General features: G+C 49.6%; 1 protein-coding gene across 1 annotated transcript in view; it reads left to right on the plus strand.

Moving 5' to 3' along the window:
- LOC119387990 (RING finger protein nhl-1-like) overlaps positions 1 to 13,917 on the plus strand; it is a 124,580-nt gene that overhangs the window by 94,253 nt on the left and 16,410 nt on the right. Inside the window, 4 exon segments of the mRNA XM_049413778.1 lie at positions 4,373 to 6,483; positions 10,890 to 10,956; positions 10,959 to 11,687; positions 11,689 to 12,336. Of these exon segments, the coding sequence (XP_049269735.1) occupies positions 4,508 to 6,483; positions 10,890 to 10,956; positions 10,959 to 11,687; positions 11,689 to 12,336 (3,420 nt within the window). The 5' untranslated portion in view covers positions 4,373 to 4,507.

Here is a 13,917-nt window from a genome sequence, read left to right on the forward strand (position 1 = left end):
CTTCTGTGATTTACGGCAGTGCTGACATTAGTTTTACTCGACGCTTGCCTCACAGCTACTGTGTGCCTAAAGCGCGCCTACGTGCTTGTACTGTATGCTGCGATCGGGCCGACGTCCCCGAAAAAGAAATAATTTAAATAAAACCCATTCCGCTGCGATCAGAAATTCTCCTGCATGTTCAGTCGTCAAGGCGTAGGTCTTCGGACGAGTTGTTTTATAAACCATGCGCCTGAGGGAACGGAGAACTTCAGATGTCACCATGTCGCCGGTAACCCGAGCCGCAGTGCACAGTGACGTTCAAGTGAAAATACAATCTTGAGTACTGCTTACGTAAACATTCTTTGGGGTTGTGTGACTGGGTTTGCTAGGTTAGGCGAACTGTGTAGTGGATATACTTCGCGCAGAAGTTTACTCGTCGGTGCTGAGTCAATGAGCGTTGAGCCAGTGGCATTTTCGAGCCTTACGTCTTTTTTCTTTTATTTTGCTTGTTGACGAGCAATGAAATAGCTGTCCGAACGGATGCTACATCAAGATCAATGGCTTCGCAGGAAAGTGCTGCGAGGCAATTTCAAGTTGACCTCCCTAAACGCCCTTCGCTTTTGCATCCTTTCTCGCTGATGGATAACGGCAAGCCTAACTATATTTGGCGCTTCATTAGTTCAACGTATATTAAACTTAACTTGCGGGGATAGCGTGGCCGCAGCAAGCACAGGACCGGGTTGTTTGGCGAAACACAGGAGAGGCCTTTGCCCTGCAGTCGAGCGCAGTCAGGCTGATGATGATGACATTAAACTAGGCTTATTGAGTTACTTACCCTCACCTTTAAAAAGGGGCCCCCATCTCATTAGCGGTGAACACCATTTATACAGCAGCAAGAAAAGACCTGCAAACTTTCGAGACCATCAAGATTAGCAATCTCGGCGCGTCTCGTGCCGTTATCATTCGGTTCGCCTCCTCGGCGGAACGGAGACGAGCAATTAAAATTCTGTGTCGGGCAGTGCGCCGTTCCCGTTCCGTTCTCTGCGTCGGTGAAGGAGCATCGTGATACGTCTCCCTCACTGCCGGCGGCTGTCCTCTTCTCTCGAGTCGCGCGAGAAGATGTCGAGGATCGCGAGGCAAGTAAGAAGCAGCACGGACAGTTCGGGAAAGGCTTGGCATCTCCTCCTCCGGTGTCCCTGCGCATGGCTTGCCTCACTTCCGCCTAAAAAAAGACACGAGAATGAGCGCAACAGCGGCGAGGGGGCTGCGGGGCAAGCACGCGTGCTTCGTCCGATGGGAGCCCACCTTTGAAATAGACTGAATGACGCACCTTGTCGGGCTATAGCAACGAAAGGTGGGGACGTGAGAAGCGGGCGGATGCGCAGATGGAGACGCGGCGTAGACCGAAATCTGTTAGGATATAGCCGGCCGTAGAGCACTGCGTGCATTTCTTCTGCATTGTGCATGGTCCCGTGTATATACCTCCAGTCGGTTTGACTTATCTTGCCTAACCGCGTTGTCTGGGCGGGTATGATGCATTCTTGGTTATATCGCAGCAATTGTATGCCGCCATCAATGGAAGTCGATATGTCCTGCTAGACTCTAGAGAGTCTGCGGATATATATGTGGGGAGGTTATGTACCCGTCAAAACGGTATTGAGCGGAGCTAGTTGGTTCATAGCTAACACTGGTTGGAATAGCGGAACTGAAAACGAGGAAAAAAATAGAGGACAGACAAGGACGTTGCTGTCTGTCCTCCCTTTGTTCCTCGTTTCCAGTTCCGCTGCTCGAACCAGTGTCAGTTATGTAGACTCTTTTAGAGGACGTTTACAGCGTTTTTTCGGGATGGTTGTGCGCAAGAAGAAACATTGTGCACAGACGGGACTCTGAGGTGATCTCAACTGCCTGTACGCGCTTTTTTTCTTTCTTATGTACATTATCTCTATTTCATGTCCACTTTGACTCAACATTAACTCTCGTGAATACTGCTATATGCTAAGTTGCCATTGGTACCATTCTTATGGCTGTTGGGTGTCGAAGTTCTATAGGTATACTACGAAAATTCCATTCATGTATCCGATGTTTGTTCATACGGGACAACCTGTATAATTGCAGTTGTGTACTTCGGCAGCGTTTCCACTGGGAATAGAATGGTACTTGGTACACATCGGTACATGTTAGGTTTAATAGAACGCCTTGGATAGGAGAGCTGACCCGAAGGTCGCGGGATCGAATCTCGGCCGCGGCGGCCGCATTTCGATGAAGACGAAATGCTAGAGGCGCGTGTGCTTAGATTTAGGTGCACGTTAAAGAACCCCAGGTGGTCGTAATTATCGGAACCCTCTACTACGGCGTCTCTGATAATCATATTGTGGTTTTTGAACGTAAAATCATAACAATTATTATTATTATTATTATTATTATTATTATTATTATTATTATTATTATTATTATTATTATTATTATTATTATTATTATTATTGTACAAGAGAGAAATAGGAAATTTGTCTAAAATGCTTCATGGTGCCTGAGTGCAGATTTTAAAAAAAAAATCGAATAAGTATACTGTATATAAAAACCAATATTCGTGGTATGGATACGAGGTAGGTAGTTTGGTAATCTGGCGATTATACATGCTAATACGCAACACAAACATGTTTCCGCTTCTCGAAATGGTGATGGATCGTAGTACGACGTCTACGAATTCAAGTCGATTCTTTGAGAGTTTCTACAATAGGCTTTTTAATGCATTCAGACCATTCCAACGCACTTCTCCGCGCACTTGTCGTTCAGGCTCGCGTTCTTCCTAGTTCGCGTAACTTTTACCCACTCCGGCTATGAGTGCTTTGCTAGGTAAGGCCTTAACGCGCGGAGATATTAGGAGATCCGGAAGACACCGCCTCCACTGCATCACTCTTAATGCTTCGTTCAGCAGACAGGACTGCTGATACAGAGTTGGCGTAGAAAATTCTTCCTTAATTTTCACTCTTCCTTAATTCCCAATTTACCTCTATGCCCTTTGTAAGGGGCCTTCAAGAAATGAACATGCGGAATACTGTGCCGACGAAGAAAACGCTCTATACTGAAAGCTGCTTCTCGTTAGTGTTCTATTTAACTAATGTTGATTAACCTTAGTTAGACCTGCGATACTTTCAATTCTTTCAGAGTATTAAAAATGTAGACGGCTGTGCATTGTGTAGCGTCTGCATATAACGTATGCAAAGGTGCTAGTATGTTAGGACACGGGTCCGACTCAGTGGCCGCTCTAACTGTCTCTATATATATATGTTGAGAAAGTACGAACAGTCACCTAAAACGAAATAAAAATATAGTAGCGAAGCCAACACACGATGTCTGTACATAGCGGGGAAGGATGCGTTGTACGAAGATGAAGTAGCATTTAGAGATAGTTCGAGACATTAAGCTATCTAAAAAGAACGACTCTGTTTAAAAAGCTTCGCGAGGATATCTGTAATTAAGCATAAAACGTTATGGTAGTCGCTGATGGAAGTAGTTAATGTCAAATAGAAAAATCTTCGTAAGCATGTGCATTGCGGTCATTATGCATGCGTGAAATGGCTACCTTATGGCGATCAAGCATGAAGATCATTGTTACAGTGCAAGCTGTCATGCGTTGATTACAGTAGGCGATTTTGGTGGCGACGTTCCCACCGGAATCGAACCCGGGCATTCTTAGTAAAAGGTAAACTGTTCTACGACAGAGCCACGCCAGTGCTTGAAGCTGCATTGTCACGTCATGCTAATTGCGTAACGACTGGGTGCCTTGAAGCTGCCCGCCCATTACAAAGGGCTAAGCCACGATTCGTCGTCATCGTCATCATAAGCGGCATCACCAATAGCGTTACCTTGCATTTCGGTAGTATAATTCCATATGTCACGCCGTATCAATTGCGTAATTTGCGGACGCTTTAAAGCTGCCCAAACGGTACAAAAGACTGTGCCATAATTCATCATTGTAGCGACCCGGCCATAGCTTTGTCTACTGTCCGCGAACCCTTTAGAGCTACCCACCCATTACAGGCGATGCCACAATTCATCATCATCTACAGCCTAGCTACAGCTTTCTTTATGGCCCGGCTAGCGCGGGTAGTTTCATAGCTTCGATTGCAGTGAACAGCCCTTGTTTACGATGATCTTGACATGATATTATGTGGACTTTGGGTTAATAAACAACAGTGTCCGTAATGGCAAACCGCACGTCCTTCACAACGTCCTTTCTTAATCACAAAAGCACACCTCACAGTATTTACATACATGTGTGCAAATTGAAACGCTACTTTCGGTGCTTAGTACTTGCAATAAGCGCCTTAACAGTGTTGACGGCGCTACTGGTGGTACGGTTTGTAATCGGGAGTTTGTCTTCTTTTTCCAGATGCTGACCTCTCCGCGTCGCCTCGGCTGCAGCAGCCAGAATGAACGCAGGTCCCACGCAAGCCAGAGCAACGAACGACTACGCTTAAACAACCGAATTCTTTAAAACCGACTCGATTTGAGAGCATCGACCAGAATGACTTCAGCGTGGAGCCAGCTAGACCAGCTGCTAACGTGCGCAATCTGTCTAGACCGATACCGGAACCCGAAGCTGCTACCATGCCAGCACTCGTTCTGCGCCGACCCTTGCCTGGAAGGGTTGCAGGACTACGCGCGGCGGCAGATCAAGTGTCCCGAGTGTCGCGCCGAGCACCGCATCCCGTACAATGGCGTGCAGACGTTCCCCACCAACGTGACGCTCATGAGGTTCCTCGAGCTGCACCGCGACATCACGGGAGAAGAACCCGAGCCGCTGCCTTCGTCCATGGAACGTTGCCACGTGTGCAGCGAGAAGAGCCTCGTGAGTCGGTGTTCGCATTGCGAGAAGAAGATATGCGAGACGTGCAAGGAGGCGCACTTGGACATCATGCGCCGGGAGATCAGCCGCATCTGCAACCAAGTACGCAGATGCCTGAACCGGCTGAACGACCACCTCGCTCAGAACAACAAGAACCAGGACAAGCTATCTCAAAATTGCGCGCTTGTGAAAGAGGAGCTGGATGACCTCATCAACCGTTACATAAAAGACCTGCAGCTGGTGCACAATAAGCTTAAGAATGAGATAGACGTGTACTTACAGCAGGAACTCAAGCAGCTGTCGGCGCTTTCCGAGGATGTTGAGACAGAGGTCAACAACATTACGTCCAACTGCGACGTCGTTGAGAAATACGTCAACGACGACACTGAGTGGACGGACTCTGAGCTCGTCGAGTACAAGGAGATATTCTCGAAGACTCTCGAATTCCTGAGGAACTTTGATCCCGACACGTCTGATTTTACGAGGAGGGTTAAGCTCCAGATCCACACCGACCCTGACGCACTGCATCGCACGTTGGCCAACCTGGGAGAGCTCAAGTTCAACACCCCAATCACGCAGTCATCCTCGAATCTCAACATACCCCAGCTCAACCTCGGTTCGTCTGGAGGCGGCACGGCCAACGCTCTGATGCGCAGTCAGAGCGACCACCGCCTCGCAGTGCAATTCCAAAAGAAGCAGGACGCTACGCGGTCGATGCTAGACATTGGCCAGCGGTACGGCGGCCATCTCAGTGACTCTGACCGAGATGGCAGCTTTGAGGGTCCTTCTTCAATGTACTCTAGAAATCGCGGTAGGGACAACAGTGAGAACTCTATTCTAAGAAGGTACGGGCCTGATCGGGGCAGGGACAACGACAATGCGGACGGCCGACTCTCGAATCGCTATGGAAGTCGCTTCGAAGACAGGTCCTGGAGGGACGAAGGAACGGGTGGAAGTCATCATAGTTTCAGGTCTCGTTACGCACGTGAGCTTATGGATGATGATTCAGAAGGACTCAGTAGCCATACTCGGAACGTCCGCTTCGAGGAACCACCACCTCCACGGGAGAAAGTATTCGACACAGATGACGCCACTCGCGGTCCGCTCAGCGGTGTCGTTAAGTTAAGCGATTCGGCCAAATTCATGGAACGCCTCCACGAGAACCAGATCAGGCAGAAGCAGAAGCAGGCCGAAAAGGAGAGGCTGGAGAACGAACCGCCTCCTGCTCCCGTGGTTCCTGTGCCGCCACCTAGGAGGCCGCCGTCGAGGCAGCTCAGCGAGGACGAAGTCGAGAAGCAGAAGAAGGCGGCCAACCAAGCCGCGGCCGCGTCCACTTCTACGCCCGCCACGTCCCCTCCGCCGCCCCTGGACACGAGGCCATCGCAGCTCCGGCGACTCGCGCCCAAGGACGACGTTTCGTCGCGGGCGACGCCTCCCGACTCCCCCAGGACGCCAACGCCGCGCCAGAGTTCCATCGAGAGCACGCCCGCGCAGTCCCGGAGGAGTTCCACGGCTTCCGAAGACACGACGGCCAGCACGACGACGACGGCGACCAGTGACTCGATGCGGTCGCGACAGCGCCGTGCCATCGAGGAGGAGCCACTGACTAGGAGAGAGCTGTCCTCGCCTGCGCCCAAGCCTTCGACGCCCGCCAGGTCAGTGTTTTCGCCGCCTCGCGGCCTTGTCGACTCGACGGAGCAGGGCGAGGCTGATGGGGAGGAGCAGGAAATTCTGCCAGTGTCGCGTCCCCTGTCGCGCCACTGCCCTTACCGCCGATCGTGCACCGACTACGTGGTGCGGAGGCGCGACAAGTCGCCGCCGGCCGTGGTGGCTCGTCGCTGCTTCGACGACCTGAGTTGGAGTCCTCGCGCTGGTCGCAGCGGCGACGACCCGGCACCTTCGCGGTGGACGAGCCTGCACAGGCCAGGACTACTACCGCTACAGGACGTCTCGCTTCGGCTCGAGCGCCGGCCTGGAAGACCGGAGCCCAAGCTGGCGCTCGGCGCTCGTGGCCGACCCAAGTAGGCCTGCCTGCAATGATATCCCCTAGGCATGGGCGAGCAGATTCTAACACCGAGAGGTGCCGGGCCGTGGTCCGACAGGGAGAGTGAAACGCGACGCTGTTCGCCGCTGTTTTCTGAGCACAAGTTCGTGTCGCCGCCGAAGGCGCCTCGACTGCAGCGACGAACCGTTTTGTCCTGCGTCACTCGGTAGTGGTGGGGCTGGCGTCACTATAGCGACGAAATATTGTGCGCTGCGCCGTTGGGACTGATTATTGTTTTAGCGAATGTTTTCTTTTAATCGTTATGTGTTGAAGGCTGCGTCATGTTCATTTTCTCTCTGCTATCTGTTGGCAACCGTAAAACATTCGATACCCGACATATACTGGCGATTCCTGCAATTCTGCGATAGAAACGCGCTTCCGTAGTTCTAGAAAGTGTTGTTGGAGACGAGTTGGAACAATGCCTAAACGCTTGCTTTCTTCAAGCGATATGCAGGCTCGAGTGATTGAAGTATGTAAGCTGCGGACAGCACGACACTCATAGGTGCTGCCCCTGAGGCAAGTTGAGCGAACTTCTCTTGCGACCTTTTAAGTGGTGATCACAAACCACTAGTGTATAACAACGTGGAATCAGAAACAATGCGATAGTGCTCGCGTCAGCATTCTTACCTCTCTTTTTGAGTGTTTGTAAGATAAGGAAACGCAGAATACCTTTTATGCTTCGGGGTAATACGAGTAATCTGTGAAGTCATAGGCTCTAGACGTGCTGGCATACGCCCAAATTCATCTGCGCTTTATTTTGATATACTTAGTCGGAGATAAAGGTTATCGTAACGTCCTCGATACAATGGGAGCCAGTGGTTTATTTATGTATGGCATAGAAAGTGGTATTGTGCGTTATTATTCGCACTTTTCGATAATACGATTTGATTTCATTGCTTGGCTTTGCAAACAGCAGACAGCACAGAGAATGATTATGTCAACTTAGTTGTCACCTTCTTTTTTTTCCGCTCACACACATTTCAGATTGATATTCGCTTCCTCTATTGGTTAGCTGGTCAATATAAATCTATCTCTCTACATTTTTTATCGATGCACATGCTCTTCTCTTGTCCTGATTTGGGCATTTCAATCTAACCTAGCCGCCTTGGTAAGAAAGAAGAGATTGTTACGACTGATTTTGCGGCCGTGCGCTGGTATAATGTGAACGCATCGACAGCTGTCAAGCGTGTTCGCAGCGCGTGGAAATAGAAGGCTACACATGCCTTTTTGCATCATACCTTCGAACGTGTGCTCAGGATGCCATCTTCAGTCGTATATATCACGCGTAATATCGGGCAGTCTGGTTTCAAAACAGCCGCTCCTTCAAAACAACTACGAAATTCTTGTATCGAGGCTACCCCGATATGCATGAAACGTATTCTGCGTGCGATTGAGAGCGTTCGCGCGCTTGGGCATCGCGTACGATTTGGTAAGCTCCTCGTTCTGCTTATGCCGCAGCGCCAACTCGGCGACGGGCCTTCTCTTCGTCCTGCCATCGCTGTCGGCGGAGACGAAGAGAATGTAAAGCGCAGCGCCTGTCCACGGAACCGGCCACGTTCAAGACTTGGCAGCGCCCTCATATAGAAGCACCACAGGGACATTTTCTCAAGAGAAACGCAATAAAACCGAATAGAGTTATTTTTTAGGAAATTCCTCCCGTAGACTACGTTCTCTCTTCTTCGACCACTTCTTTCACAATCCATTCTCAACATACGTCACCGTTGTCCTTTGCCTTCTTATCCAGGGACACACCTGATGGCTTTGACGGCACACCGTATACGTATACCAGCATTCGTTCCGAGTGCTCTGTAAGAAAGCCACCACTCAGCGATAAACGTTAGCTATGTCGAACGGCGTCGAGTCCAGAATGAAAACATAATTCGGCGAGGCAATACACGCTCCATTGAATGTAGCGTGTGCATTATCTGGACGCATTGCAAGCAGTGACGACATCCTGCGAGGAAGACGCCGACGGAATGTCTTTGGTGGTCTTTCCCGTTTTCGTAGATGGAAGGTAAACTTCGGGCTCCATGGCGACAGTGGAAGTCTTCGTCAACTGGTGCTTCAGTATTCGTTAAGGAAAGCGAGAGGCGCATCCCACGAAAAGGTTAGAGACCCCCTGATGCTATCGAAAAGTTCTGCTTTCTCTTTGTTCGGGTTAACTCGCCACACAAATAACTAATCTGCCTCTCAATAACCATCCCATCAAAACGAGTGTGTGAAACCCTGCGCTATTCTGCGAAGCACTTAAAATTGTTTTACCTAATATAAAATTTGGTTGAAGAGAAGTTTCGTTTGATGCGACGAGGCACGCAAATGTTTGTCCCTCTTCACTTTTCCGAAAACATGACAATGAGAGAGAGACAGGGAGCGAAACAGGGTATAAATGTGAAAGCCGAACTTGCAACAGTTCATAGCTTCGTAATTACAGCGGTTCTGTGCGTTAAGCTCTTAGATTATGGCTACATGTTAGCCATCGTTTGATCTACGTTAGTTTGCCGTCAATAAAATCTCCAAAACATATAAACAAACGTTGTGCTGCTTCCCATAAAAATATCACTAACCTTTTCCGCATAGCAGCGAGTTTGGTTAGCTTAAACTACTAATGCGAATCAAATAATGACGCATATTCATATAATATTCCTGTTCAGCTTACGTGCCTCCGGAAAAAAAGATTGATTATACGAGTAAGCCAGCTCGTTCCACGTAAAACACCACAGCTTAGAATTTTACCGCGAGTATTTCCAATTGCTGTATTTTAGATAAGATCGCGCCAGCTTTTTAAGGGTGGCAGAGGTATAAACGATAATCATAAGGCAACTATCTTTTCTTTCCTGTTCTTGCAACATGATGCAAGCTTGATACATTGATTCAACATGAGCGTTACTGGTGCAGTTATGTAACGCGTTTTCGTGGTGCCGACGAGGAGTTAAACATCATTTGACTCATGGAGTGGCTGTGCCTAGTAAAAGTGAAAGTGGTTAGAGTACGAAAAGCGCTTCGATCTCAGTCCCCCCTCTGCGAGTGACGTCAGGCGAGTGACATCGCACTAACGCGGCTGTTTCACTCTCCTGTGGCCCCTGGCGCGCATGCGCATGAGTGGCATGCCTCCACACGCTCTCAGCCTCGGGTTTTTGGAAAGACAACGGACACTCGGCCATGAGCCACACGCCGCCCGTCGCGTATTGTATTGCTTTCACTAGATGAAACTAATAAACTATTTGCAAACCCCAAGAGTGTGAACAATTAATCAGCATGGCATGATGACAAGCGTCACTAGCAGCTGACAACCAGAAGAAATTATATAAAAAGAACAACACAGTAGTATTGTCCTCAATAGCCAAATGAATAGAATATAACTTGTCGATGCGCCGTCGCAGGCTAGGACACACTGTCATACTAAGTTCTTGATGGTCTTTTATGAAGGAAGTACCACTGTGTGCACAGTGCTGCACAGGGTGTTGACACGGTGCATGTAGTATTGTTCACCGTTAAACAAAGAGATCATCACGTAATACCTTAACTGTTACTGAAGTCTTAAGTACAAAATTAAGGTAATCACTTCCAATGAACAGTCAATGAGGTTTACTCTAAATAAACTAAAGCTGCGACTGTAAGAAGGTAACATATTTTTCCAGTGCATACGCGGTGCACAGAGCATTTTACCAAGATTATTTCCGCCACATTCCGCGACCCAGTATAACAGAAAAGTATAACAGGAAAGGTTGCCCGAAAGAGAAGGTTCGGATTTGCTACCCTAAACTAAGTGAAGAGTAAGGAAAATGAATGGCGCTTACGTCTTTCACTATTATATTGACACTGTTTAATATGACTTAACATAAGCAGGCGTTATAGGATAGACCTTAAGAACCATAATACAACTAATTATTTTTACACAGCTTGAAAGTGCAACCTGCATGCATGGGCACCAGTAGGGTCTTAGTTGCTTGCAGTACACGCGACAGACATGTAAGATGTCGACAAGTTTGGGTTCTGATTCGCATCTTCTGTTCGCAGGTCCACTCGCGCGCCGCTGGCCAAGGCCGTATCTCTAGACCACGACGATCGCCGCCGACCGACAGATGACAGAAGAAGGAGGAAGCGATGACGAGGGCCGGATCGCTGAGCAGCCCGTCTCCCGCCGCGCACCAGTCGTCGTTCTTCAGCCGCCTGAGGCCGCAGCAGGCGCAGATTGGCGAAGAAGAGGACACCGAGTCCGAGGCGTCCACCGAGGAAGAGGAGACCTCGGAGGAGGAAGAGGAGGACGAGGAAGAAGACGATGAAGAGGACGAGGAGGAAGAAGAGACGGTGGCGGCGCAGCCCGAAAGACCCAAGACACCCACGACGCCCACGCGCAAGATCTCGTCTACGCAGCAGGGTCCCAAGAAGGAAGAGGACATGACCTCCTCCGTGTCGGCGCTGCTCAACAGGAGCGCCCAGGCGCGGCGGGGTAGCCAGGACGTGCGCTCCTCTACGCCCACGTCGGGCAGGCACTCGCAGTACGCCAGGGATAAGGAGGAAGCGAGTACCAGGAGTCGCTTCCACTCCTGGAGGGACACGCCTTCGTCGTCGGTGGACGACCCCACCATGGTGTCCTCCTCCCGATATGGCGGTACCTCCTTCTTGGCCAGTCGAAGGCGCGCTGGGGAGGAAGACGTGCCTAGAGGGGAGGATAGCGCTCCCGGAAGCCGTTTTCTAAGCCGCAGCAGGAGTTCGGCGCTCATGGACCAGCCGGAACCACGAGCCGATCGGCGTAAGAATCAGCAGGAGAGTGCCACTACGACGGGGAGGTCTACGGCGGCGAATCCGACGTCGTCTTCAGGCGGCAGCGCTGCGTAGGAGCCGGCTGACTCGCAGCAAGAGCTCCAACGAGATGCTGCCCGGAGAAGGCGATAGCGGTGACGAAGCCAACCTGCCGTCGCCGTCGTACCGGAGTCGCTACGGCCAGCCGGAGAGCGCGCCTGCCCTCAGTGGCAGCGGCGCTCTGTCCCGCTCGAAAAGCAGTCACGTGGTCAAGGACAGCTCTCCGGACGCGGGAGACTACGGAGGCTCCGGCGGTGGGCCCGGGGCGTCGTCCAGCTGGGCGCAATACCTGCGCAACAAGTATGGCTCCCGCGGAACCAGCGGCCCCGGTGCCTCGTCGGGGTACGGTCCCAAGAGCGTGTCCCGGTCCCGCAGCTCGCATGCAGTCTACAGCCGCAGCGGCAGCGACGACAACAGCTCGGAGGACGAGGACGTTCCTGCCCGGGGACGTGGTCCGGATGCCGGCAGCGGCGCTTCGCGTCACGATGGACAGTACGGCAGCTACGGCTTCCCTCGAAGCATGTATCTTCAAAAGCGCCGTATGCAGCTCAAGATCGGCACGCGCGGAACTGAACCCGGCTGCTTCACGTGGCCAAGGGGTGTCGCTGTCGGACCGGACAACTCGATCGTGGTTGCCGACAGCAGCAACCATCGGGTCCAGGTGAGTTTGCAGTTCCGTGCTTCTCATTCTCGTGCCTCTTGCCACCTCCAAGGCTGAAGACGGCACTAATTGCGACTAGCGAACTGTCTGTGTTTTTGCGAACGCTTAAGCAATATGCACCAAGCTTTCCAAGAAAAGGTGCTGCATGTGACATCAGTTGTGTGTTTCCCGCAGTTGTCGCGGGCATTTATATAGAGTGCAGTTAATTTGTTAGATGGTAGCCTAAGTATAAGCCTAATCTTATTCCATATTTAGCCTAAGCCTTCATTACTCTAACCATTTAAGCTTAAGGCCTAATTTACGACAAGTACGAAACGTTCTTGTTAAACGTAGAGCGTTCTCGGCCAAGCGGTGGTCATTAACGAAAACGTGAGTGGCTTTCTTGATTATTGAGTTTTCTCAATTCAGTAGTTAAACAGCAATGCCGTTGTCATACACATTTGTCCCTAGTCCCTGAACTTACTGCTCATGTTCGTTTCTGTGTCATGTCAACTTACTGCGTCATGTTCGTCTATGTATGTTCAGTGAAATAATAATCGTTCTAGTATAGCGTTCCTGGCTCAACTAGAGTGCTAAAGTCATTAATCGCAACGCTACGTAGGTAAGTATATCTATAGTGTGAAAAAGCATGTATTAACGCTATTTAGCAGGGCAGTGGCCGACTCCTCTTGCAACCAAGGTTTCTGAAAAGAAATAAAAGGTGAGAACTTGCCTAAAAGCGACGACCTTTCGTGCTTGTACATCGATAATATAATGTAATCGTTTAGGGACAGATGAACTTCTGGATTAGACTGAACCTACAGATTCGCTGCTAACTTTACTACGAAAGCTATTGATTTTCTATTTTCCACACACTTCGAACCTTTAAAAGTTCAATGAAGAAAACGAGCAAGACGAAATAAAGTAACATGAAGTTAAATATAATTTTTATTTATTCAACTCTGCCTCTTCGAGGATGTTTCTCTATTCGTTGTGCGCAGCTTTCTCTTTTTCTGTTAGTGGAGTCGAAATAACCGATCATTTCCTATGTAAGTGTCCATCACCACTGACATGCTGCCGTCACTCATGACACGTCCCACATTAGGATTGGTTGAAATTTCTGTTGTGCACAATTCTAGCTTATTTTTTTTTCTGAATACGCACCCTAGTGCATATACGAGGCTGGATAGTATGTTTCCTACAGTACAGCCTGTTTCGATCAACACTGAGAATGAAGCTCTACTGATCAAGCGCTACGCGCAGAAGCCACGATCTGGTATGATTGACGGTTTTCAAACCGCGAAACTATACTGCCGCACTCCGTAGACTGTTCCTTCATGGTCATGCCAGTCCGCTCTGATTGAGGGACATTGTTTAAACACTAAGAATATTTCCAAAAAAGTGTTCTTATAAGCCTAGCGAAAGTAGCATATGCACTGGAAGCCGCGCAACATTTTACACCTGATAAAAAAGAAAAGCCCGCGTGCGAACAATGCACGAAGACATCACTTCGTGTTTTTTTAACACTATATGTGTATTATCGGAAGGAGTCAAGTCATTACGCTCTAATCACATGATATTTGAGTCTCGTGGGTATGTTAT

Source organism: Rhipicephalus sanguineus, chromosome 3 (genome assembly GCF_013339695.2).
Source record: "Rhipicephalus sanguineus isolate Rsan-2018 chromosome 3, BIME_Rsan_1.4, whole genome shotgun sequence".
Lineage (NCBI taxonomy): Eukaryota > Metazoa > Arthropoda > Arachnida > Ixodida > Ixodidae > Rhipicephalus > Rhipicephalus sanguineus.